Source organism: Taudactylus pleione, unplaced genomic scaffold (assembly GCF_031769625.1).
Source record: "Taudactylus pleione unplaced genomic scaffold, aTauple2 ptg000251l, whole genome shotgun sequence".
Lineage (NCBI taxonomy): Eukaryota > Metazoa > Chordata > Amphibia > Anura > Myobatrachidae > Taudactylus > Taudactylus pleione.
In genome coordinates this window covers 9,983,897-10,010,986 of record NW_028284653.1, presented here as the reverse complement: position 1 = coordinate 10,010,986, position 27,090 = coordinate 9,983,897, and the positions used below count along the sequence as shown (strand labels likewise).

General features: G+C 44.3%; 1 protein-coding gene across 1 annotated transcript in view; it reads right to left on the bottom strand.

The window, feature by feature from the left end:
* RELN (reelin) overlaps positions 1–27,090 on the bottom strand; it is a 640,798-nt gene that overhangs the window by 66,965 nt on the left and 546,743 nt on the right. The window contains exons 38-45 of the mRNA XM_088480241.1: positions 26,762–26,944; positions 25,567–25,738; positions 21,845–21,947; positions 21,052–21,281; positions 15,518–15,738; positions 11,623–11,770; positions 2,700–2,958; positions 9–258 (exon numbers count right to left, since the gene is read on the bottom strand). Of these exons, the coding sequence (XP_088336367.1) occupies positions 9–258; positions 2,700–2,958; positions 11,623–11,770; positions 15,518–15,738; positions 21,052–21,281; positions 21,845–21,947; positions 25,567–25,738; positions 26,762–26,944 (1,566 nt within the window). The remainder of the gene's footprint in view (positions 1–8; positions 259–2,699; positions 2,959–11,622; positions 11,771–15,517; positions 15,739–21,051; positions 21,282–21,844; positions 21,948–25,566; positions 25,739–26,761; positions 26,945–27,090) is intronic.

The following is a 27,090-nucleotide window of genomic DNA, read 5'->3' as shown; positions in this document are numbered from 1 at the left end:
TTCCTTACCATAACAAGAGTCTGTAACGGAGCAGGAAGCAGCAAATTCAATCTGCATGAATGAGTCTTCATTTACTGCAATGTCTGTGGTCACCACATAACGAGTGCTAGCTTTTTCAATGAACACAAGAGCATCTCCACTAGAACCACACACAGACATCTTAGTTCCACCTGGATGAAGTAACCACTTCCTGTTATCCAAGCTTGTAAAGTCATCCTCTAGCACTGTGTTCCCTGAGATATTCCCACCAATAAGGATCTACAAATAGAAAAATAAAATTACCATTACACATGTGATTAACAAATATTGATCTTTTTCTATTCTTCTTATATCACATTTTCCATATTCGGTCATACTGACAAATTTAATAATCATTTTGGAAAAACCTTAAACTTAGGCTGCAACCCAAACATCCAAACAACTAAGGTATATCACATTATTTTCAATATATACTTTACTTAGTGGTTCTTAATAAGTAACCAATATATCAATATGAAATAATAGACTTTCATAGATGGAAGAATGTAGCTTAAGTGGTGTGCTTACAATTGGCCCTTGATTACGATCTATGGCATACGCTGGTGAGCAGCATACAACTATATACACAAAAGTGTCATACAGTATGTAATACAGACAGTCCAGGTCTCTTCTCCCTCTCAAAGGGGTGAAAGGTTGGATCTTGTATTTGACCTTTAAACTCTTGCACAGTGTGCCTCTTCTGATGTTTTCACCTCTCTAAAAACCTTGGCACACTTTTAGATTTGTATACAGTGGTATTCCCATGGATGGTTTTAGGGACAAACATTACTTTCCTAGTTTAAGAATGTATTATTGTCTTATCCATAGGTTACAGGTTGTATTTGTTCATCACTTTAATTAATTATCAAGTGAGTTTTTACCAAACATTATACATTTAGGGAATAATGGTTAAAAAAAACAACATAAAACAGACAGTAAATATAACTCTAGCCTAAGTTGAGGGCTTCAATTATTCACATGTAAGGTGTTAAATATAAGCGTGGAAGGAGTTATGAAGGGATTTGTGCTATATACGTTATTTTCTTGATGTTAATGTTGTTCATTTGTTATACTGGACAATCTTATAATATATGCATACAGTAATATTCATAAAAAGCCACAAATACAATTAATGTAATGAATTATTAAAAATATATCACTGTATTGCAGGAAAAAGGGTTGTTGAGGGTTTAGTAAATGTGTTCTGAAAGTGTATATAAAGTACAGTATGCTGCTAGATGGCACAAACAAGAATCACAATTTTGTAGTGCCCACTTTACTGTATTTATACTGTAAATTATAGAGTCACCAAGGTCTCCTGTGACCATGGGGTTGATGTACTAAGCCTTGGAGAGTGATAAAGTGGAGAGATATAAAGTACCCTCTAATCAGCTCCTAACTGTAATTTTTCAAACACAGCCTGTAACATGACAGTTAGGAGCTGAGTGGTTAGTACTTTATCTCTCTTACAGTGGCGTAAATTCATCCCAGACACCCGGAGGCAAGTTATAATTTGGTGCCCCCCCATCAAAGCCGCTGACACTGTAATGTAGCAATTCACATGCAGACAGGCTATAGATAGACGAAGGCAGCAGCTGATGGTCTGACATGGAGCTCTCCACCAGTGTATTGTGGCTTCTCAGGTGCCGGGAAGGGGTGCCATTTATTGGGGGGGCATGATGGTACATAGTTACAGCCATAAGTGGGGTAAATATGTTGTGGACAATGGAGGAGGTGCCCCTTTAGAGCTGGAGCCCGGCGGCAGGCGCCTCCATTGTCTCCCATAGTTCTGCCCCTGCTCTCTTCACTATATCACTCTCCAAGGCTTAGTACACCTACCCCATACTGTTCATACATATATTTCAGGACTTGGTACATATATTAACATCGATTGATGATGATTAACATACTTACAGATTACTAAAGGTGGCCATACACTGTGCAGTTATAGGCCCGAACAGCCAATTATCGACTGATTGGGCCAATAATTGCAAAGTGTATGGCTGCAACCGAGCATCAACTATTGGTCTGTCAGCCATTAAAAATCTTCCAGCATGCCCTACAGATGCAATAATTTGTGTGGATATCAGCAGCACTGTGAAGTATATGTGTTATGCCGACAGATCCACTGACAGTGCACATAGAAATAAATCTGACAGTGGATAAATAAATACCAACACTCACCATCAGACAGAAAGATTAATTATCTGACAGTGTATAACAAGGATATTGTATGTTTTCACAATGTCAGAATAGGTCTGCCTGTCTGATGGTGGGTTTTATATGACAGTGCATATTCTTGAGAGATCTTGAGATATCCTAAATGTGTTGTCTTGTACCAACTATGATCAACAGATACTTTCAGGCAGAGTCTGCAGAGCATCTCTTGCGTAGTAGCCAGACATAACTCCTCAAACTGAAAACATTCCGGTTCTCAATTCATTTAATTATTCAGTCATCTATAAACTTTTTTCTCTGGTTTGTTATCCCATGCATACAAATCTGAATACAGTTTATACAGTTTATATTACAGTATATAGCAAATCAGACAACAGGGTGCAAACAATTGCAAACCTGGCATGTGTTCCCAAATAAAATATTTTACGTAAATATTTGTAACATGATAACATGGAAATAATATTCAACCTACCAAAAAAGCAACAACACTATTTATTTCTTACTTGATCAATAACCCATGGGCTGTAGAAATGTCCATTCTCTGATGGCTGCCACCAGCGTAGCCGGGTAGAGCTGGAACGAGCCTTCAGGGGGATTTCCAGTGCAATATACCTTCCAAAATTACTGGAATTACTGAAGAGAAATTCTTGAAGAATGCTCCATGATAATCCACCATCCAATGAAAACTGCAGGAGCACCGGCTGGCTCCTGGGGTCAGGCACTGCTTTCCCACATCCTAACCGCATAAAAAACTGTACAAATCTATAAAAACATAATTTTTTAGATTACTGCATTTGCTATAATGCCTGTATTGTTTATGTCCAGCTATGTTAATGCCATATTTTTTTTCTGTTTAGTAATAAACCAATATGCTATGGTTGTTCATTTGTACATAAGTGAGTTAGAGACATGTAAATTATGTTATGGCAATTACTAGTCAAGGAATTACAGTATAGTTGCACTCATGAAATTTTTTATGATTATACACATACAATAATATTTTTTCCTATTATTAACAAGCTGTTAAATAAAAAAGGAGGATTTATGGTCTTACCTTGTTAAATCCTTTTCTTTGACTCCATAGGGGGCACAGGGATCACTCTGGGTATAGCCTGGAGAGGAGAGTCTGGGCACCAAATAGTTACTTACTTTTTCCCAGCAGCACAGGCTCACTCTCCACTTTACCCCGCCCCTAGCCACCGGCCAGCCAGTTAAGTTAGCAAGTCTACAGCAGTATCGAGGAGAAGGAGAGGGAGAAGGAAGACTGGCACACACTCAGAACACATGTAGAAGAAAGGTACACAGAGAACTTGTATCATAGGACATAAACCCCACAAACCAGGTGCGTCAGGGTGGGTGCTCTGTGCCCTCTATTGAGTCTAAGAAAAGGATTTAACAAGGTAAGACCATAAATCTCCTTTTCCTCTTCCTCCACTAGGGGGCACAGGGACCACTCCATAAAGCTGTCTCTCTATGGGAAGTGTGGGAAGAGGACCACGAGGCAGTTGTAAGCCCCTCCGCAGAAGTGCCACATTGAGCTATCCAAGAGGTCCCCACTGACCCAGTGTAATGAGCAGTCACCACGGCAGGGGCAGAAAGATCCGCCACAGAGTAGGCATGGAGGCTAGTCAAGTGGAGCCACTAGGCTCATCTGTTTAGAAGCCGGCCAGCCCCACTTGTGAAAACTATACAACAGAGAAACAGATCTCCGACCCTGTTCACAGAAAATCCAGAGACCCCTCACTTCATACATAGATGCTAACTCCGGCAAAGAGTCCTGAACATGGAAACCTGGAGCCACAACCACTTGGTTGGTGTGGAACCAAGACACAACCTTGGGTAGGTAACCCAAGCGAGTCTGCAGAATGGCCCGATTCAAATGTAAATTTAGAAAGGAGGAGCTACAAGATACGGTGCTCAACTCAGAAACTCTGATGCAATGGCAAGTAGGAAGACAGCCTTCCCAGGTAAACCAACAAATGTCCACCATATCCAAGGGCTCAAACTGGAGAGCCCAAAGAACCAAGGAGAGGTACTATGGAGCCACCTGGAGGAACAAACGGTGGCTGCAGCTCTGATGGTTTATGTAGGTGATGGCTGTTGCGCTGTCAGACCATACCTGGACCGGACGATGGTGGAGGACCGCTCAGCGCTGCTGAATTATGATCAGTAACTGGTTCCCCTGAGCTGTCTACTGACCATAAAGGTCTGATAACAGGTTACTTCCTTCCACCAGTAAAGACGTGTCAGTGGTGAGGAGAACCCCGTTCTGAATCCCAAGGGGAACTACCCATATCCCAGTAGGACCAGTAAGAGGTTGGCATAGTAACCTGAGTGAGAGACCAGTACGATGACTCTGGAGGCCAGAGCAGAGCGAATAGAGTCTTCAAGAGCTCTAGCTGTTCCCGAGAGTGCCTGGGAAACCATGCTGCTAACCTAGGCATCACTTGTGGTTTCCATACTACGAGAAAATACAGGAAACCAGCCACCCACGCTAGGGTCCTTCAGGTGAATGTCCATCCCAACCTTTTGCGACATAACTGCCAGGTGGACCAAGGTCAAGATTTCAAGACTCAATGCCCATAAAGGAGGAACTCTGGAATCTAGAAGGTAGATGGTCTGGATCTGGAAAGTGCAGCAGAAGGCAGGAAATGTATCTGGGCACTACCCCCATAGTGACTATGTCATCCAATGGACCTTGAGGATCTCCCCTAAATACAGATGAGCCTCTAAGTTTCTTAGAGTCCATGACAGTGTGCCAGGATGTCCGCACCTAAGAGTTTAAGACACTTATATCAATGACCTCTTCACAAAACTACGTAGGAGTCTGCTTGGCCCACTAGAGACAATAACACCTATCAGTATGTCCTCAAACTGAGGCCGTCCTGTAGTACATCTGCCCAGCAGCCCCTAGCCTTAGCTCCCAAAGCAAAAGTGAGGGATGTGCACTAGCATAGATTGTCTTGAGGAAACCACCAGCTGTCCAGGATAGAAGATCTAACAAGTCGGGCAGAAAAGCAACAACCAGAGGGGGGGACTCCCAGGTTGCCAAAATCTCCACTGGTAGCGGAGAAACTGAAGCAATGTGCTTAGATACCTGAAATCACCTTCTAGGGTGAGTCCATATCTCCACTAGGAGGTCCTCAAACTACCTAAAAGAAGGGAATACAGTCGTCGCACCTTCAGCCAACTCTTAAGGACTTGGGCTCTAGACAAAGGGGCTGCTTGGAATTCCTGCTTAAAAGTGGAGATATACCCTTATCAGCACCACTACCTTTTGAGGGAACAGAGACACTAGCTTCCTGAGCCAAAGTAGAGTAACAACCGGACAGGACTTAGTGCTGCCTGGCCTGGATGGTCTGTTCCTAAGCTGTGTCATCACTGGCGAGCATCTGCCACTCCCGTACTGAGTAAGTGAATGAGTGCATCCACTTAGCTCTATGGCAGCCGTGTGTGAACTTCCCTGTAGGAAATACATTGTAAATATGGGCCACAACTGAATATATACTGGCAGGGAGAGCTGGGCCAGCTTGCTAACAGCACATTACCTGTAACTGGAAGCCTCTTCCGGTTTCTTTGATTTATAGCCACAGTGGAAGGAACCTCATGCAGCGTGGCTGTGAAACACCAGTCAGAGGTCTGTGATCAGTGGCAGAACTATGGGAGACAATGGAGGCACCTGCCGCTGGGCACCAGCTTTGAAGGGGGCACCTCCTCCATTGTCCACAACATATTCACCCCATTTAGGGCTGTAACTATGTACTTGGAGTGTATCCTCATGGCCGCCCAATACATGGCACCTCTTCACGGGACCTGAGAAGCCACCATTCACTAATGGAGAGCTCCATGTCAGACCATCAACTGCTGCCTTCATCTATCTATAGCCTGTCTGCATGCGAATTGCTACAGTAGTGTCAGCGGCTGTGACAGAGAAGCACCAAATTATAACTTGCCTCCGGGCATCTGGGATGAACTTACGCCACTGTCTGTGACAGGGATTCCTATGCCATTGTGGTTCGGACCATGAGGACATCAGAACACAGAGGCCCTTAGTACAGGTTCAACAGCTACGTAACACAGGAGCTCCCACCTCCCTGGGTGCTTCAATCTTGGAAGCCATTTAAAAGCAGTCCAAGAGTATCCCCCACACAAAAGTTATAAAACAGTGGTGTATAGTTTATGGGGTTATGCCGTGAATTATAAAGCACCACAAATAGAGAAATAATTGGGGCTAGAGGAAAAACTCAGGTCATAGTGATGCTAAGCAATTTCTCTGTGACTGAGTCACACAATGGCCCCATCATTGTTACCGTAGAGGCAGAGATTATAGAACAGTGGCATAGAGTCACCGTGCTTTACTGATGGGGCAATTTGTTTAAATTATACAATAGCAAACTTGACCCTGAAGAACAGTAATTAGTCAGATATAACTATAATTACATATTGTGATAGGATCACTGGTAAAGTGGTCTGTGGCAGGTACATTTGTCCAAGATTCCTGTCTTATGTGTTTTAAACCCCCAGGAGAAAGTCTGCAGTGTAGCAGGCTTGAGTCTCGGCTTTTTGAAAAGCCGGTTTGGGACCTGGGGGTTGTGGGTGAGAGGAGAGGGAGGGAGGGCTCCACCCACGGCCACTCCAGGTTTTGGGTCTTGCAGCCTGGTAACAGCCTTGTTAGGGTTTCCACCTGAGAGTGGCCAATATAAGCCTAGTTTGTTTAAGGCTGAGTGTCTCACCTGGGAGAGCAGGCAGGGAGTTTGCTCAGAGACACTTGAAAAACCTATCTGTAAGTGTTGTGCTGTGCCTTTGTTGCTGGTGAGGGCACTAGGCCCTGCCAGGTTCTTGTAGTAAGGGAACCAATTGTAAGGTTAGAGCCCCGACAGGGCTAGGATTTCTGTTTATGGTTTCTTTATGTTATTTCTGTTTTGCACAATAAAGACTGGCGGTGACCAGATTGTACTCGAATCCAGTCTGGCATACTGTTTCCCAGCTGCTGTGTGTGTAAGGAAGGAGTCCTCTACCCAGGAGAGGGACCCCTAATCTGACTGTGTCACAATATATATATATATATATGTATCAGTGGCGTAACTAGGGGGGGTCGGGCAGGGTGCATGCCCTGGGGCGCCGTGGGACCGGCGGCGCAGGGGGGCGCCACCGGCCACGGTCCGGCCCACCCTAGTTAGCCACAAGTGTAGCGCCGACCGCAGTGATTGCGGTCGGCGCTACACATTTACACAGGACCGGCGCTAGGCTTCCAGTGCTGGTCCTGTGCTGCATGCCTGAGCCCGTTCCCTTCCCCTGAGCGCTTGCCCAATAGCGCCAGGAGGCGGGCTCAGGCTGTGCGTAACACGCATCGCCGCCAGCGCTGGCGGCGATGTGTGTGTTAAACAGCAGCCAATGAGAGTCAGATAGACTCTCATTGACTGCAGCAGCACCCACTGCAAGAGCCGGACTTCTGTCCGGCTCCTGCAGTGGGTAATGGGACTGACGGCATGACGTCATGACGTCTGTCCCATAATGCTGAGCGTGCCAGCCCGGGAGGACTGGCGGGCGGCGGCGGGAGCGGCGTCGTGGACCGGAGCAGCAGGTAAGTATGTTTTTATATATATATATACACATATTTTTATTTTTTTTAACCTATCTGCAGAACGGGGGAGGGGGGTGGCTACTACTGGGAGGACCTCTACTGGGGGTGGGGGCACCATTATTGGGAGGACCTCTACTGGAGGGGGCTACTACTGGGGGCACTTAATCGGGAGGGTGAACCTCTACTGGGGACTACTACTTGGGGGGGAACTACCACTGGGGGCATAATAAAAGGGACCTACTAGTAGAGGTACTGCACTTGGGGGACCACTACTGGGGGCAATAATAGGAAGGGCCACTACAGGGGGCACTGGATAGGGGGGATCACTACTGGGTGCCTGCATAAGGGGACCACTACTGGGAAAACTGCATGGGGGGGGACTACTGCTGGGGGCACTATATAAAGGGCACTGCATAGGGGGGGACTACTACTGGGGGCACATATAAAGGGCACTGCATCAGGGGATACCGCTACTGGGCACACTGCATTGTGGGGACTGCTACTGGGGGCACTGCATAAGGGGGAACACTACATGGGGCACTGCATTTGGGGGGACCACTACTGGGGATACTGTATAAGGGGCACTACTATGGGCCTGCATAAGAGGGACCACAACTCCATACTGGGGGTACTGTATAAGGGGTACTACTGGGGTTAAGGTGCATATGGATAGGAATGTTCAGTGTGAAAATAAAGGGGTGTGTCATGTTGACACGCCCCATTTTTAAGTGACCACGCCCATTTTTTTTCACCGCGCGCGCACATGGGGGGGGGGGAGTCCCACAGTGGAAATCACCTACCCAGTCGCTGGTGCTCCCGCCACCGGCGCTGGGGTCGTTGGAGCGGCTGTGATGGAGTCCTATATGATGCCTTTCACTGCCCTCTCTACAAACATAAATGGAAATAAAATAAATAAATAAATAAATAATTAAATTAAAGTCACCAGGGGCCACTTAAAAGCAGATCCCCACAAAATGGTGTCCACTACAGTCGGCACCAAACGTAAAGTGGCTGGCCGGTGGCTGGGGGTGGGATATAGTGGAGAAGAGGCCTGTGCTGCTGGGACAAAAATAAGTAACTATTTAGTGCCCAGACTCTTCTCTCCAGGCAATACCCAGAGTAATCCCTGTGCCCCTTAGTGGAGGAAGAACAAAAGAAAAGCATTATCACTGGGTGAATAATCCAAAACTAAGAAGTAATATTAGGGGCAGTACTCAATTAAACTTGTTAACTGATCACCGCCCCGTATTCAATTAGCCCCGCTGATCGTGGATTTCTTTTCGGGTCTCCTGAGACCTGAAAAGAAATCCCTGTTAACTGTGCAGATATCAAGCGATAACTGGCAGTTAACACACAGATTTGTGAACTTAGCCCGTATCCTGTGTGTTAACGGGTGTTAACCCGTGTTAATGCCCATTAACACGTTCAGTAACAGAGTTATCAGGTGAAAAAGAGAGTCTAATTGAATAGCCTCTGCTATACGATAAAGCTTTAGGCTATTATTATTATTATTATTTATTTATATGGCCCACAAATGTTCCGCAGCGCCTTACAAAGTACATAAACAAGTTGTAGACAAGCGACTTACAGAACAATACACTACAGGACCAGGACATGGATAATATATATTGCTACATTAGCGACCATAACACCCAGATAAGCAACAGAGCATAAGCAACCAAGTGTTAGGTGCCCTAGTGGGGAGTAAGAAGTAGATGAAACTAAAGTAGGGAGAAGCACAAGAGGGTAGAGGGTCCTGCTCGTAAGTTATTGGGGGGAATTGATTCCCCCTAAGTCTTTGGGCACCTCATCCAATTTTATTAAACACATATTAGGTCAAATTTTATTCAGCACAACCAAGTTGACTGTACTGGAGCACTAAGTGCATATGGCCAGGATTGTTAACTCATCTGTAAATTATACAGTCTTTGTGGCCAACAAAACCAGATAATATAAAGATTGCATTTAATTTGTTAACAACATGAATTGTTTATGTGTGCTTCAGTAATATCTTGGCAACCCTGTGTACAGATTCCTTGTGAGCTATGCTTTGCTGATTTGAACCGAACAAATTACATTTATGTTTATGTTATATGACTACATACTTTGTAGCTGTGCTCATGTTCTACAGATACCGTGTTTCCCCGATAATAAGACCTACCCTGAAAATAAGCCCTACCCTTACTTTTGTAGCCCGGTCTAAAATAAGCCCTTCCCCGAAAATAAGACCTACCTTAATCTCTTTATGAGCTGGGAACGCTGCAGAGACCAGCGTTCCCAGTCATGCAGTGCGCGGGTGACGTCATGACGTCACCCGCGTGCTGAGGATCCTGTGCGGCCACGCCTGCTGGATCATGTTAGATCCAGTCAGCGCGCAAGTGAGAGGGACATCCCGGACGGCGGCGACTCAGGAATGTACCGTACTGTACTGGTGGGGGATCAATTACAGGGGGGCTTGCACTGCAATAAGGGGGCCTGCATAAAGGACACTGCTACAGGGGGGGGCCTGCATAAGGGGCACTTCTACACAAGGGAGGCTGCATAAGGGGCACTGCTACAGGGGGGGGCCTGCATAAGGGGCACTGCTACAGGGGGGCCTGCATAAGGGGCACTGCTACAGGGGGGCCTGCATAAGGGGCACTGCTGTCAATGTTAGTTAAAATAAGGCCTACCCTGAAAATAAGCCCTATGGTGTTTTTTGGAACCAAAAAAAAAATAAGACAGTGTCTTATTATCGGGGAAACACGGTAGTGATGAAAACACTGGAAAGGTTGTCAAGGGGAGATATATATGCCCCAGGTTTTTAGCTTCTGTATGGTAGATGCTGATAAAGGGTGTGTCAGTCTCTGTAGTCAGTCTCTCTCTGCCTGGGGAGCAATGGGCCCCCATTTTTACATTGCTCTGGCAAGTGAAGTGGGTCCCTCCTCCTCTGCGATGCTATCTCCCCAGTGATATTCGGGAAGATGGCGCATGCGCACAAGAGATCAAAGGTTCTGGAACAGTACCAGAGTCTTTGCTTTCACTGCGCATGCGCCATCTTCCCGATGATGTCACTTGGAAAATTGTGGAGTTGGAGGGACCCGCTTGCCAAAGCAAGGTAAGTATACTATGGGTGCAGGGTATGCGATGCAGGGCCAACCTGGACCCAGGGGTCTGTGTGCACTGCACACCCTGCATTCATTATAAATATACAGATGTGTATATGCTTCCACATATTTCTACACAATTAAGCAAATGGTGTACAACACTGTCTACTGAATATACTGCAAGACAGCCACTTCGGTAGTAGATATCCCACTCGTTACAGATTATAAAATGCAATATCTTATGTTAACCCCTACAGTACATCATTAATATATACTGTTAATGTAGCACACTGCCTGGCAGCACAAATCATTGATTTTAATATCATGAATTTTGTTCATTTCTACGACTTTTTGAAGAAATAAAATGATGAATAGTTTTTTCTTATTCATAAGACTAATCTCACTCTAAGGGCACATTAGACATATGCACAAGGAAAATGCGTAAAATGCATGAAAACCATTGCACTTTAGCCACATTTTAATGATGCATTATTACCACGTTCTCCATGTGCTTTTCATGCATTGTGCCTTTACCAATAAAACGTATAGTACTGGTAGCATGCGTTAATGTAAAATAAACAGGTAATGCCCTAAAATTTTAAACACAGCATTAAAATGTTAAAATGGGGGAACAGCACCATTGACTCTCACTTTACCAATCTATAATGTGCATTTATTAACATGTGAAATATGTGAAAAAAAAGCACAAAATGTGTGAACAAGCCCTAAACGTTTTCAATACTGTGTTATTCGTACCGTGCCAAAGATAAATCTAGATCTCTCGTCATCAGCATCCTCAAACCTTCATCACTGAAAAAAAGATTGTTTCCACTTGATAAAATCCCACATTTCCTGGAAGGCTTTCCACCACTTACAAGCAGGAATCTATCCGATTCTAACTGACCTGAGAAGACAGACAGAAAACATGGAGTGTGGAGTTTGTCTCCCAATTCTGGAACAATTTTCTCTACATAAATACAGTACCATAAGTGGTACGTATGGGCACAGACAGAAACCACCTATTTCATTCTGCTTCAACAAAAAAAAGATATAACACACTTCATCGCCTCAGTATCATATTTTGGTCAAATACTTGAAAAAAAAAAAAAAAGCAAGAGCCTGAAACTTGCATATATATATATCTATGATAGCTAAGATTTTAAAATGGCTGAATCTCACATAGAAAAGTGGATAGTCATATTACACACTGAGGGACTAATACAAAAATGTTTGTTAGTTCTGTTTTCCCAAATTTAGTTTGAGCAGTATTGTGCTGCATTGCTTAAGACAGGTATATTAAAATTATGCACTGCATAAATATGCACAAAAGTCTTTTCTGTGCTTATGTTGGTTCTAATATTCAAAATATCTGGACTGAGCACCAAGAACTTTTGCTGTACCTTAAAAATTTCAGAAAACAAAAAAGTGGACATGGCCAGATGCCGCAAGGGACGTGACCACAGAAAATGGGGCGTGTCAACATGACACACCACCGTTTCTCGTCACTCTGGGAACATTCCTTTCCATTCCATATGCACCTTAATGCCCCAGTAGTAATGCTCCTTATGCAATGCTCACAGTAGCAGTGCCCCTTATGCATTGCCCCCTGTAGTAGTGCTCCTTATGCAATGCCCCCTGTAGCAGTGCCTTTCAATAGTAGTGCCGCTTATGCAGTGCCCCCAGTAGTGCCCCTTATGCAGTGCCTCCATTAGTGCCCCTTATACAGTGCCCCCATTAGTGCCTCTAGTAGTGCCCGTTATACAGTGCCTCCAATAGTGCCCCTTATACAGTTTCCCCAGTAGTGCCCTTTATACAGTGCCTCCAGTAATGCTCCTAATAGTGCCCCTTATACAGTTCCCCCAGTACTGACCCATATACAGTTCCCCCAGTAGTGCCCTTTATACACTGCCTCCAGTAATGCTCCCAGTAGTGCCCCTTATGCAGTGCCTCCATTAGTGCCTCCATTAGTGCCCATTATACAGTGCTTCCATAAGTGCCCCTTATACATTGCCCCCAGTAGTGCCCATAATACAGTTCCCACAGTAGTGCCCCTTATGCAGTGCCCCAAGTAGTGCCTATACAGTGCCCTCAGTAGTGCTCATTATACAGTGCCCCCAGAAGTGCCCATTATACAGTTCCCCCAGTAGTGCCCTTTATACAGTGCCTCCAGTAATGCTTCCAGTAGTGCCCATTATACAGTGCCACCAGTAGTGCCCATTATACAGTGCCTCCATTAGTGCCCAGGGTAGTGCCCATTATACAGTGCCCCCAGTAGTGTCCCGTACACATAAAAGACACACAGACACATAATTTACGGAGGAGACACGCTGCCATCCACTCCTCCGTGTCTCTACCTTCACCCACTGCGGGAGCCGGATGGTGGAGCTCATGAGTGAGCTCCAGTCCGGCTTCGGCCCTGGGTGCAGCAGCCAATAAGAGTCTGTCTGACTCTTATTGGCTGCAGTGCTAAAACAAACACACCACCGTCTCTGACTTGTTTGTTATAGTGTGTAGTGCCGCAGACCGCACTGTCCTGGACTACGGCCGGCAGCACATGCCCCACTAGACCCCCCCAAGTTACACCACTGCTAGTGATCCAATATACATTTTACTATATATGGTGCTGTACCAATGTACCATAAAGTTAAGTTCTCATTGTTAAAATACTTGTGTAATGGCTGCAGCATCATATTAAATAAAATCACAACCACAGTAGAAAAATTCAACTGTCTCCCTCTCCTTTAACAGGTGACCATATAGTGTGGCTGTTCATGTATCTAGCCAAGAAAACAAAACAATGTAAAATCACTCCCACCCCCACTCCCCAAAAATGTCAGTAAATTCAATAGACAAATAGAAGATTTTTTTATGACATATTTGACCACATTGCGGGGCATGTACAATATAATCTCATGATTATGTGACTATATTTACATGGCATTGATGAAGTGTCGCAGTTTTAACACAAGATAACATGCTCCATCTGTCAGACACCTATATTCCCTGTAGACCTCTTACAGTCTACTGATCACATGTAAGACTACCAGGCATCTGATGTGTATTATATCTTCTATCTATTCCATGTTTTATTCTGCTTTATAATCATAATCGCATAAAATATAACTCTCACAATCATCCAAACTTATACAATTCAAAAAATATAAGGAACAAATGACAATATTTACAGAGTTAAGCGATTATCGGTAAACTGCACATGCGTCTTTGTCGCGTCAATGTACATTACAGTAGTCACTTGCTGCAATTTTTCACTTGCAGTGTGATTGCCAATCAGGGAGCATTTCGGCGAGGTAACAGGAGTGACAGCAAAGAACGCAGGTGTGTCATGACCATTTCGGGGGCGTGTCACATCCTGCGCCTGGGATCAGGGGAGTTTCTAGAGAGGAGGGGGCCCATATGCAGTCTCCGACACGGGCCCCCCCCTCTCTGTCCGGCGGCCGGCAGTGCACTGAGCTGTCTGCGGCCAGCGCCGGAGTTATAGACTCTGGGCACTAGAGTGCGCCCAGAGTCTATAGAGTATGCGCAGGTCACCAGGAAAATGGGCGCGGCGCATATTTTCCCTGTACTGCGCATGTGCAAACGACGGGAAAATGGCTGCGGTGGCCATTTTCCAGTCGTTTTTACAGAGCCAGATCCCTGTATTGATGTAGGATTCTGGAGAGGTAAGTAATACTATGGGTGCAGGGTGTGCGGTGCGAGGCCCCCCTGGACCCAGGGGCCCGTGTGCCCTGCACACCATGCACCCATTATAGATACACCCCTGCCTGGGATCCTGTATGCAAGAAAATGGCTCTGGCATCTCAGTTCTCATGGCTATTCTGAGTAGCCATAGGGGTACTCAGCACTGTGATAATAGAATGATATGTGACCGATGCTGCGTCTGTGTACGCAGATGCTTGGATCAGCAAAGCCGCAGATGGGCATCTCAATAAATTCCTCAGCGTCTGTGACATTTACATATTTTTGCATAGTAGCTGCGTACAAAGACGCAGCAGCAGCAGCATCAGTGAACAACTCAGTCCCTATATCCCATAAAACTGGGCACTGCTACATAAAACATATACAGTATGGGGAATAACGGAATGAAATCTCCCATGTTTAACTGCAGAAAGATGATATCCTTACATAAAATAATGAAGCACATTTTGGGGATAGTAGAGCTTCTCCAATTGCCATCATTGGAGCAAAATGGGTCATTAACATCTATGTATAGGACACTCACAATGGATGATGGCAATTCCCCCTGAGAATAATAGGTAGGTTCCAGGCAGGTTCCAATGTGTATTGTTAAAAAGGTCTCTTTTTACTTTTTACACCATTGACATTGAGTGTTTTTATAATACTATAATTAGTTATTTTTAATGGTTATCCAGAGCAGATTTTAAATAGACCAGAACTCAAAATTCATACATCAAAAGATGTGAACAAGTTACAAAGCAACAAAAAAAGAGTTATGGAAACGACTGTATGAAGCTTGTGAAGTCAGTACATTGGTGTCTTGGGTGATGAAATTGGTCTTCTTATTAATACTGACAGCTGAGGTTCACAATACTCATTTACTAACTTAGACAATACAATGATTAGACAGACGAATAGTAGTAGTGGGTAGTATTTCTGGCAACTACAGTTTTACCTTCAAAATCATCCTTGAGGAAGTCAGGATTCTTTGTGCTGACTTTACATGTGGGACCAGAGTAGCCTGGGTCACAGATACACTTTGTCCCATTGACGCAGCTTCCATGGCCACTGCACATTTCCTCACACTGAGGGCCAATATAAATATTATCAATTGCCCACGTCACAGGCTTCATTGCAGTTGGGTAAAATCCCTGATACCATCTGAATCTAATAGAACTTCAGAAACACAGAAAAAAAACTGTGTTAACTACAGTATGTCTACTACATGTATTGCACAATCTGATCACCAAATAATTTCAAGAGGAAAAAAATGTAAAGCCAAGTGTTCAAAGAAGAATAATTTGATGATACAATTTTTTTATTAAAAAGTTTAGTTTTGGGATGTTACTGGACAATTAGGACTCTATTCATTATGTCAATTAACCTTCCAACTCCCTGCGAGCAGACACAGCTGATCCGAAAAATTAGCTGTCTCCCCAAATCTTTTCACTGCTCCTTTCGGAGCAGTGAAACTTAGCATGGTTGAGTCTGCCTCGACAGTGCTAGTGCACCTGCATGAACTAGAGTTCATCTGGAGATGGCGAATGCTCCCGCAGTTAAGCTCCGAAAATATTGTATTTTTCGGAGCTTGATGAATTTCTGTCCCCAAAAAGGTAAGCAAAGAGATATCTGTGATACTAGTGTATGGGGACAGCGAGCCACATCGTGAGAAAAAGATAAGCAGGAGATATCTGTGATACTAGTGTATGGGGACTGCGGGCCACATCGTGAGAGAAAGATAAGCAGGAGATATCAGTGATACTAGTGTTTGAGGACAGTGGGCCACATCGTGAGAGAGAGATAAGCAGGAGATATCTGTGATACTAGTGTATGGGGACAGCGGGCCACATCGTGAGAGAAAGATAAGCAGGAGATATCAGTGATACTAGTGTATGAGGACAGTGGGCCACATCGGGAGAGAAAGGTAAGCAGGAGATATCTGTGATACTAGTGTATGGGAACAGCGTGCCACATCGTGAGAGAAAGATAAGCAGGAGATATCTGTGATACTAGTATATGAGGACAGCGGGCCACATCGTGAGAGAAAGATAAGCAGGAGATATCAGTGATACTAGTGTTTGAGGACAGTGGGCCACATCGTGAGAGAAAGGTAAGCAGGAGATATCTGTGATACTAGTGTATGGGGACAGCGGGCCACATCGTGAGAGAAAGATAAGCAGGAGATATCAGTGATACTAGTGTATGAGGACAGTGGGCCACATCGGGAGAGAAAGGTAAGCAGGAGATATCTGTGATACTAGTGTATGGGGACAGCGAGCCACATCGTGAGAAAAAGATAAGCAGGAGATATCTGTGATACTAGTGTATGGGGACAGCGGGCCACATCGTGAGAGAAAGATAAGCAGGAGATATCAGTGATACTAGTGTTTGAGGACAGTGGGCCACATCGTGAGAGAAAGGTTAGCAGGAGATATCTATGATACTAGTGTATGGGGACAGCGAGCCACATCGTGAGAGAAAGATAAGCAGGAGATATCTGTGATACTAGTGTATGGGGACAGCGGGCAACATCGTGAAAGAAAGGTAAGCAGGAGATATCTGTGATACTAGTGTATGGGGAGAGCTGGCCACATCGTGAGAGAAACGTAAGCAGGAGATATCAGTGATACTAGTGTATGGGGAGAGCTGGCCACATCGTGAGAGAATGGTAAGCAGGAGATATCTGTGATACTAGTATATGGGGAGAGCTGGCCACATCGTGAGAGAATGGTAAGCAGGAGATATCTGTGATACTAGTGTATGGGGAGAGCTGGCTACATCGTGAGAGAAAGGTAAGCAGGAGATATCTGTGATACTAGTGTATTGGAACAGCGGGCCACATCGTGAGAGAAAGGTAAGCAGGAGATATCTGTGATACTAGTGTATGGGGACAGCCGGTCACATTGGCACTGAAAGGTAAGCAGGAGATACCTGTGATACTAGTGTATGAGGACAGCAGGCCACATCATGAGAGAAAGGTAAGCAGGAGATATCTGTGATACTAGTGTATGGGGAGAGCTGGCCACATTGTGAGAGAAAGGTAAGCAGGAGATATCTGTGATACTAGTGTATGGGGACAGCCGGTCACATTGGCACTGAAAGGTAAGCAGGAGATATCTGTGATACTAGTGTATGGGGAGAGCTGGCCACATCGTGAGAGAAAGGTAAGCAGGAGATATCTGTGATACTAGTGTATGGGGAGAGCTGGCCAAATCGTGAGAGAAAGGTAAGCAGGAGATATCTGTGATACTAGTGTATGGGGAGAGCTGGCCAAATCGTGAGAGAAAGGTAAGTAGGAGATATCTGTGATACTAGTGTATGAGGGCAGCAGACCACATCGTGAGAGAAAGGTAAGCAGGAGATATCTGTGATACTAGTGTATGGGGAGAGCTGGCCACATTGTGAGAGAAAGGTAAGCAGGAGATATCTGTGATACTAGTGTATGGGGACAGCCGGTCACATTGGCAATGAAAGGTAAGCAGGAGATATCTGTGATACTAGTGGATGGGGAGAGCTGGCCACATCGTGAGAGAAAGGTAAGCAGGAGATATCTGTGATACTAGTGTATGGGGAGAGCTGGCCAAATCGTGAGAGAAAGGTAAGCAGGAGATATCTGTGATACTAGTGTATGGGGAGAGCTGGCCAAATCGTAAGAGAAAGTTAAGTAGGAGATATCTGTGATACTAGTGTATGAGGGCAGCAGACCACATCGTGAGAGAAAGGTAAGCAGGAGATATCTGTGATACTAGTGTATGGGGACAGCAGGCCACATCAGGAGAGAAAGGTAAGCAGGAGATATCTGTGATACTAGTGTATGGGGAGAGCTGGCCAAATCATGAGAGAAAGGTAAGCAGGAGATATCTGTGATACTAGTGTATGGGGAGAGCTGGCCAAATCGTAAGAGAAAGTTAAGTAGGAGATATCTGTGATACTAGTGTATGAGGGCAGCAGACCACATCGTGAGAGAAAGGTAAGCAGGAGATATCTGTGATACTAGTGTATGGGGACAGCAGGCCACATCAGGAGAGAAAGGTAAGCAGGAGATATCTGTGATACTAGTGTATGGGGACAGCAGGCCACATCAGGAGAGAAAGGTAAGCAGGAGATATCTGTGATACTAGTGTATGGGGACAGCAGGCCACATCAGGAGAGAAAGGTGAGTAGGAGATATCTGTGATACTAGTGTATGGGGACAGCAGGCCACATCATGAGAGAAAGGTAAGCAGGAGATATCTGATATCTCCTGCATTACCTTTTTGATGAATGGCCTGAAAACTGAATTTCTACAAAAGCAGGTAAAAAGCTTAATTTTCACCACCGCAAGCCTACAAACTGGTGTTATTAGCAGGTTTTCAACAGGATTTCTGCCCGCATTGTGAGAGGGGATAGCCGCTGGGCCTTGGTTTGCATAGGAGGCAGAAGCACTATTGCTAATGGGTAGGCTGCACATGCAGTGGTCGGAATATTGTTAATCCACCTTTCTCCCATGAGGTGCTTCCATTTCCCTGGAGCCACAGCCACATACAGCATATGGAATAGCCTGGCATATTGGTAGTCTAATTCATCAGTGGATTTAGGGCCTGATTCAGGTTGGATCACAAGGCTGCGTTCACACGCAGCCACCCGATGTTTGCATTCTGCGCATGCATATAAGATGCAGTGCGTGTGCACAAACCAGGCACTGCGATGGGGAATGCGATCGCAGGCAGTACGCAGATCCTCTCAGTGATTGACAGGAAGTGCCGTTTGTGGATGGTGATGGGGGGTGATTGTGCAAACGCAGGTGTGTCAGTGCATTCGAACGCTGTTGCAGGGCCATGCATAAATTATCCACAGTGAACCCATATGCAGTGCAGGAAGTTTAGCAATTCCTGCGGCAGGGTCAGGTCAACCACTATTCTGCGTCTTGGTCCATTGGTTCTCGATTGTAAGAAATGTTTTTGCAATCTTGCACATTATTACGGATGTGAGTGAAGGTAAGGGGGCGTCTTTATGAAGTGCTGGGCGTCTTCATAAAATGGTGCGGTGGTAGTGCGTATGCATTAATTAGCATATTTTTCGCAGCGGCCGGGTGCGTGCGAGGGCAGTTTTGCGATCCAACCTGAATCAGGCCCTTATATCCTACACTGGACTACAGCTCGGCTTTTTCCTCTTCTACATCTGATATGGGCAAAATGCAGTAAGAGATTACATAAATGTATCTCATGTAAGCATTTAACATCAACATTTACTTTGTGGATCATTTTGGATACATTTAGAGTGCCATTCAGCTACATTGTCTAAACTTCACTACCAACGATATTGTGTATCCAAATAGTGGAATTATAGTTGGACCATTTTCCTATAAAGTCTACTTGGACTAAAACTACAGTTTTTACATCCATAAACTGTGCTTTAAGATACTAATGATACATTAATGGATTGGAATACCATCCGAATATTGCATGCTGATATATATTATATTGGTGTCACTTTTTGCACAATGGGACATTTTTATAGTGTGTGACTTAGGGCCTGATTCAGACCCCCTCGCGAGCGCATAGCGCTCGCAAGCGCGTCAATGTTCACCCACTGCACATGCGCCGCCTCCGGTGTGTGCATGCGTGAGCCCCAGCGAGCGACGGCAGCTCCGTTGCTCCGGGGCTCACTACAAGATGCGGCGGCTGTCGATGTTGATTGACACCTCGCTCCGTTTTGTAGGCAGGGAGGGGGGGTGGCTGCACAAATGCAGGCGTTCCTTTAGGAACGCCTGCCGTTTGTGGGCGGCCCTACTGACATCACTCGTGATGTCAGTAGTAGACTTCCTGCTCTATTAGAGCAGGATGTATACTCGGGCTTGCGGAAGCCGAGACACTCTCGCAGGGTCTCCATGCAAGCCTGACGGTCGCGATAATCGCAACCATCACCAGGCTGCTCACACTAGCTGTGGGTGGTCACCCACAGCTTTGCGAGCGGCCTGGAGGTCGAAACAAAAAACGTCTTGATTCAGAGCGAGCCCTGATTCAGAGCGAGTGTTCGGAAACAGCGAGCGCCTCTGAATCAGGCCCTTAGTGCAATTGATGCAGTATAGGTGTAGTTATATGTTTTTTAATTGATATAGAATAAAACTTTTTGACTCATCAACTGTTTGAGGCTGAACGCTACAATTTGTTTGTTCTTTGCTCATTTTCACCTGCTTTTGTAGAAATTAAGTGATAATGAATAGAGCCCTTAGAGATGGCGATTGCCAGAACACAAAACTCTGAAACAGTGGACTATTAATGTCAAAAGCAATTGTAAAGTAAACTGTTTAGTAAAGTATACATTGGTAAAAATAAGCAAATACTCATAATATATAATGTCATGAATTACTATTATCTAATGTTTATGTTCGTTTACAAACTGTTTTACTGAGATCAGTCAAGACTGCATCTATAAACCATATGGATAGAGACGAACAAAATAAAAATACTGTACAGGAAAATAGCTTGTCAGCAGTTTGATACCTACCCACAAAGATGCAGTTTACCAACGTTTATGACCTCCCTTCTCCATCCCTTCATTGTCCCAGCATAGTAAGTGCTACTAGGGTGATGCTCAGTGGTGCATAGTGAGCTGACATGGCTTGTACTGCTGTAGCACAGAGGTAGTAGCAAGTGCCACGTGGCACCAAAATCGCGTGAAAATTCCAGTCTCACTGGATCATCAGAACTACTGTCCGTTGTGCAGCCCACATTGATCTGAATTAATTTACAACATATTTTAAAGAAAGAGAGTTAACATCGAGGTCCAGCCAAAAGAATGATAGAGAGCTAGATGGAGAGCTTTCACATATACATTGACAACATAGAAAATGTGTCCTTTTGGATTGATATAAAGTTTGTATTATTATAATGTATTATTATGCTTTACATTGCACAGCACTTTACAGAGAATTTTTTATCATTCACATTGGTTTCTCACAGTGACACCAAGAAATATATGGAGCTTTGATGCTTAGGGTGTGAATAGCCACACCCTGTCATGAATATGTAGTACTTACTACCTGAGACACTAGTGTGCTGCTTCAAAAGGGGCGTGGCCACAATATTTGGTGGTGGTATTAAAATACCAGTATATTTATAAAGTGGGGTGGAAATCCATGACACCACATAAATAACATACAATGTCCACACAGATTTAGGTTGGAATGGCACTCATGGACCCAAGCAGTGTGTCACGGTGATGCCAGACATAATAATATCCTGAATATATAAGTATATATATATAAATATATATATATATATATATTTATGAAACATACCTCAAACTGGATAATGGTATTCTCATCAACATCTAGATCTCTTGTAGTGATGGAGTGTTCCCCAATTTCATTTGAGACAAACACCATTGCAGAATCTTCCTCTCTGTCACAGAACAAAGAGCTATTAGAGCAAAAGAACTCTTAATCACTTACTAGAAAAATGTATAAGCTATGGCAAACACAGGGGGTTCCAGTTGCCCAGAAAGCCCCCTCCAGGCCAGTGGCTGAAATAATAACCACAATAGCTATATTGTATATTATGATTTCACTAGAACTGCGGCCACAACATGCAGTATAAGGAACTGTGTGGAACTGAGCATGCTATTAGCTCACCAGACTAGACTATAGCTTGTTACCTGCTCATTATGCCCCTTCAATGGGTTGGCCACACTATAAAATGAAGCATATGGAGACCCCCCTCTAGAAATCCTGCATTTGAGCCTGAGCTAGGCATTATTTTATAGTAGAATATGTAACATTTGTACAGCATCTACTACAGAGGTAGTCATGCATGCAAAGATTATCTCCATGTGATCAGATTTTATGTGATCATACAATTATTGATCTGTATCTGGCACACAAAATACCTTCATTGAAATGATCATTCAGAAATATAATTATCCATTTCTGAAGATTTTCATCAGTTACTTCTAGTAAGCAATTGTATTGCTGTGGGTGCAGGCAGTTTGAATGCCCATAATTAAGTGTACAAATTATTCAATGAAAAGATCTTTCAATGTAAAATTCATGTGTCACTAAGTGTATGGGCACCCTCACAAATTGTAAATATACTAAAGAAAATGTATTGGATTAAAATACTGTTAAATAATGCAGAAGTTTATCTTTGTAATTCACCGATTGTCATAAAACAACATTATGCTACAGATTTTTCTTTGATCTTAGAGTGAGACTCACTTTAAATGAAAAAAATCAGACATCCATTGTGGCATAAATGTCTTTCAATGTTGTATTTTGGGGGCCAAATTAGACACAATAGTTATTATGGAAAATATTCCAACTTTCATTACTTTAGGTGCAACTAAAGTGTGAAGTCTGGGAAAATAAGTTACACAAATTGAAAATTTACAATAGTAAAACCTGGTATTGTCCTAGAAAAGTTGGAAACATGGAAGTCTTCTGGGGACAATTTTATACCTAATTAACAATGCAAACTGAGCAATGCAGAACGTTAGGGAGCAATGCCCGATGCTGGCACTTATCGTGGATATTTTATGGAATCTGATTTGTCCCGGAAAATAATCCACAATAAGTGCCGTTTTTTCACCACCTAAATGTCGAAAACACATAGGTCCGTGAGTTTATTGTTGGTCCTATTTGTTTTCGGGAGAATTATCCTATTATTTCGACCAAAACAATAGGAAGGTGTGAAAAAGACACATAGGCGAAAAACGCGGATAATCCTATAACTATGATAACTATGTTCGGGGTTAATTGGATACCGGCCTAAATGTTAAAAAGTAAATTTAATGAGGATTTCACCCACAAGTGTTCCGTTTAGAATCTTAAGGACTTTTCCTAGCAATTCAATTGTTTAACACTATAATTGTCTCATTGCTCTTAGGGCAAATACTTAGATTTCTGTAAAATACTTAACAAATAATGAGCTACCTAAGTTAAGCCTACTGTCAGAAGAATTCTATCAGTAAATGTACCATGACTGTTCAATTGCACAGGGAGTCCGGATAGTCCCTCTGCAGTGACTGTGGGCCTAATTCAGACCCGCTCGCGAGCGCTGAGCGCTCGCAAGTGGGTCGATGGTGCCCTAGTGCGCATGCGCACGACGGAGGGAGCTCCGTTGTGCGCATGCGCGAGACCCGCATAGTGACAGCCAAGCTGTCGCTATGGGTCTTGCACCAAAGGGGGCGTGCTGTCGAGGGTGAGGACAGCACGCCCCCTTTGGTGGGCGTGCCAGGGGCGTTGCTGCCCAGACGTGGCGTTCCCATGGGAACGCCTACCGTCTGGGGCCGGCCCCACTGACATCACTAGTGATGTCAGTGGGAGTGCTTTTGGCTCTGATAGAGCCAAAAGCACTCCTGGGCTTGCGGCAGCGAGACCCTACCGCAGGGTCTCGTCGCAAGCCCGATGGCCGCAATGGTCTTGACCATCGCGACCATCTTTTTGGCCGCTCGCATAAGCTGTGGGTGGTCACCCATAGCTATGAGAGCGGCCAGGAGGCCGCTCCAATTTTAGGTAGGAGGGCCCTGATTCAGAGCGAGCGCTCTGACAGAGCGCTCGCTCTGAATCAGAGTGTCTTTTTTTTTTAATGGAGCGGCCTCCTGGCCGCTCGAATTGCTGTGGGTTGCCACCCACAGCTAAAGCGTACGGCCAGGATGATGGTCGCGATGGTCAAGACCATCGCGACCATCGGGCTTGCGACGAGACCCTTGTGGTAGGGTCTCGTGGCCGCAAGCCCCAGAGAGCTTTTGGCTCTAACAGAGCCGAAAGCTCTCCCACTGACATCCCTTGTGATGTCAGTGGGGCCGCCCCCACACGGTAGGCGTTGTCATGGGAACGCCTCCGTCTGGGCAGCCACCCCCCTGGCCCGCCCACCAAAGGGGGCGTACTGTCACTCAACATCGACAGCACGCCCCCTTTGTTACGAGACCCGGAGCGACGAATTGCCCGTTGCTATCCGGGTCTCGCGCATGTGCACGATGGAGCCGGCTCTGTCGTGCGCATGCGCTCTGGGCCAACATCGACCCGGTTGCGAGCGCTCAGCGCTTGCGACCGGGTCTGAATCAGGCCCTAAGTGTGTGACAGTCCAAAATTCAAATAGGGGAGCCACACCAACTGCCAGTGAGTCCCGGACAGCGATGTTTGGCAGCATTTTGGGTGGCAGTTGGAGTGGCATGCATTTAAACTTTGGACTGCCCTGCAGCCCCACCCCTGTGATCTCTGAGACCACCACTGTCTGTCACGCACTTAGTAAGCAGTCACTGCGGAGGGACTGTCTGAACTCCCTGTGCATTGCAATTGGGATGTAGTCACAATGTCGATATTCATAATGTCAACACCACAATATCGACAGTTAGGATGTTGACATTGTTGAAATGTTGACATTGAACATGTTGGCACCGGAAGACTTTTGACATGTGAAAAATCAACATTATGCACTGACGACAGGGAAAGATTAGGGTTATGGGTAAAACTCACGCCAGAAGTTGGGCAGGATCCGCCAGAAGCCATCCTGATGTCACTGCCGGACCCTGAAGACACTGCTAAAGTCGCCGGACCAGTTAAGTCACCACTAGACAATCAGGGACGTTATGTCAACAATATGATAATGTCGACATTTCAGCAGTGTCAGCATGAATGTCAATATGGTCAATGTCGACATGCTGCATGTCGACATTACTACCATGTTGGCATTCTCATGTTGACAAAATATACCACACCAATTGCAACTATAGAAGTAGAGATGCTGCAACAATGCAATGCAGGGGAGATGTAGATAACCTAGTGCTGTGGACCTACACATGCCAGCATGATCTGCCTTACTTATTATGGTTGCTTGGATTAGTAGTCTCATAGCAGCTGGAGACTCATAGGTTGCAGACTTCTGCTGTATGACACTGAACAAGAAGATACAGTGATATACTTTGTGTTCCTTCTGATTTTTCAGCTAAGTAATAAAAAGTGGTTGTTGGTGACTTTATGAATACAAAATAAAACCTAATGAACGATCAATGGTGCAGACTTACGGTGCTCCCTTTGACGAGTATGGGCAGTAAAGGCCAATATTGCCACCAGGGTAGAAAAACCAATTATCCTCCTTAGGACCGAAATCAAATGTATCCATGAGGATTGAAGGATTATTTATGTTATTTCCATCAATGACAAAGTGTTCTATGATCCATATTTCATCTTTCTTCCCTGGGAAATGAGAGTGTGCATTCAGGAGAATAGTAATAAGGAAGAAAAAACAACTTTTCTCATAATTTAAATCTGCTTTATATTCTCCCTTAGATTTTCTTACTTATTGAACCAATGATGTAGTATACTTACCACGATCTGAAAAGGGCTTATTTAATAACATGGTGAAATAAGCAATGATGTGTTATAACCAATCAGTTATCAGATATTAGCTAATTAAAGTATTGGTTTCTATGCATTACAGCAAATGTATTAGACTTTCCCTCTTTCGTTAAAGAAGTTCTATATTTCCAATTCCATGACTCACCCGGCCCGTTTTTCTGCCATCTCTAATTTCCGAACACTTTCATTCATATCAACTCAGTTCCTGATGAGTTAGTAATCTAATTTATCATTCCCTTTACAATCTCCTTGTTGAGTTGCCAAACCGACATACAATCTGCTACTCTGCTAACAATCCCAGGAATGATAACTGATCCCATTACAAATGTTTTTCTTTATTTGTTCTAGGTTAGATTGTAAGATTTTTCTTCTCTAATGACTTTAAATGTGCCCATCAAGTCATGTTATTGTTAATCGTGTGTGCTATACAAGTTATTTAGCAATATATTAAAACAGAATGCTCAAACATATTCCTATCTATGATAGTCATTGAAAGTGCCTTTGTTTCTTTTCCGAAGACATGCTCTGGTTAGATGTGACAGCAGCTCACATCTCTTATTGCTAGCCGATTGAGCTGTTCATTGAGACATATATATATATATATATAATATATTTATATATATGTCTCAAAGAACAGCTCAATCGGCTAGCAATAAGAGATGTGAGCTGCTGTCACATCTAACCAGACAATCATTATTGTTCCTGATGTCGAGGCTCTAGCAGGCCAGAAATGTTGAAGCTAAACTTTTGCTGCATTTTGTGAAATACCTGGAGTGCCGTGTGGTGTTTGCTACTTTTATAAACAAATGAATACAAAATAAAACATTTTTGTGATGGGGAAAAAAAGTAAAACCATATTACCACTGTGGTATGGCTGCCAGAGCCTGAACTGGGTGGCATTGGTTTGAGCTGCAGTCGGCAGAGGAACATTGACAAACAGTACATCAGTAGTTTGCGTAAAGTAAAATTCATCCATGAGATGCCAGCTGATGCCCCCGGTGACAGAGAACTGGAGAAGAATGGAGTGGGATCTCTCTGGAATGCCTAAAATAAGAAATATATGAGTTTAACAATCTGACTAGGCCAGTTATCATTATGTATTTTAACAATGAACCTCATGAAAATAGCTTAAAAAGGCCATGATTCATAACAGGGTAAAACAGCATGGAATAGAGCAATATTCCAAAACC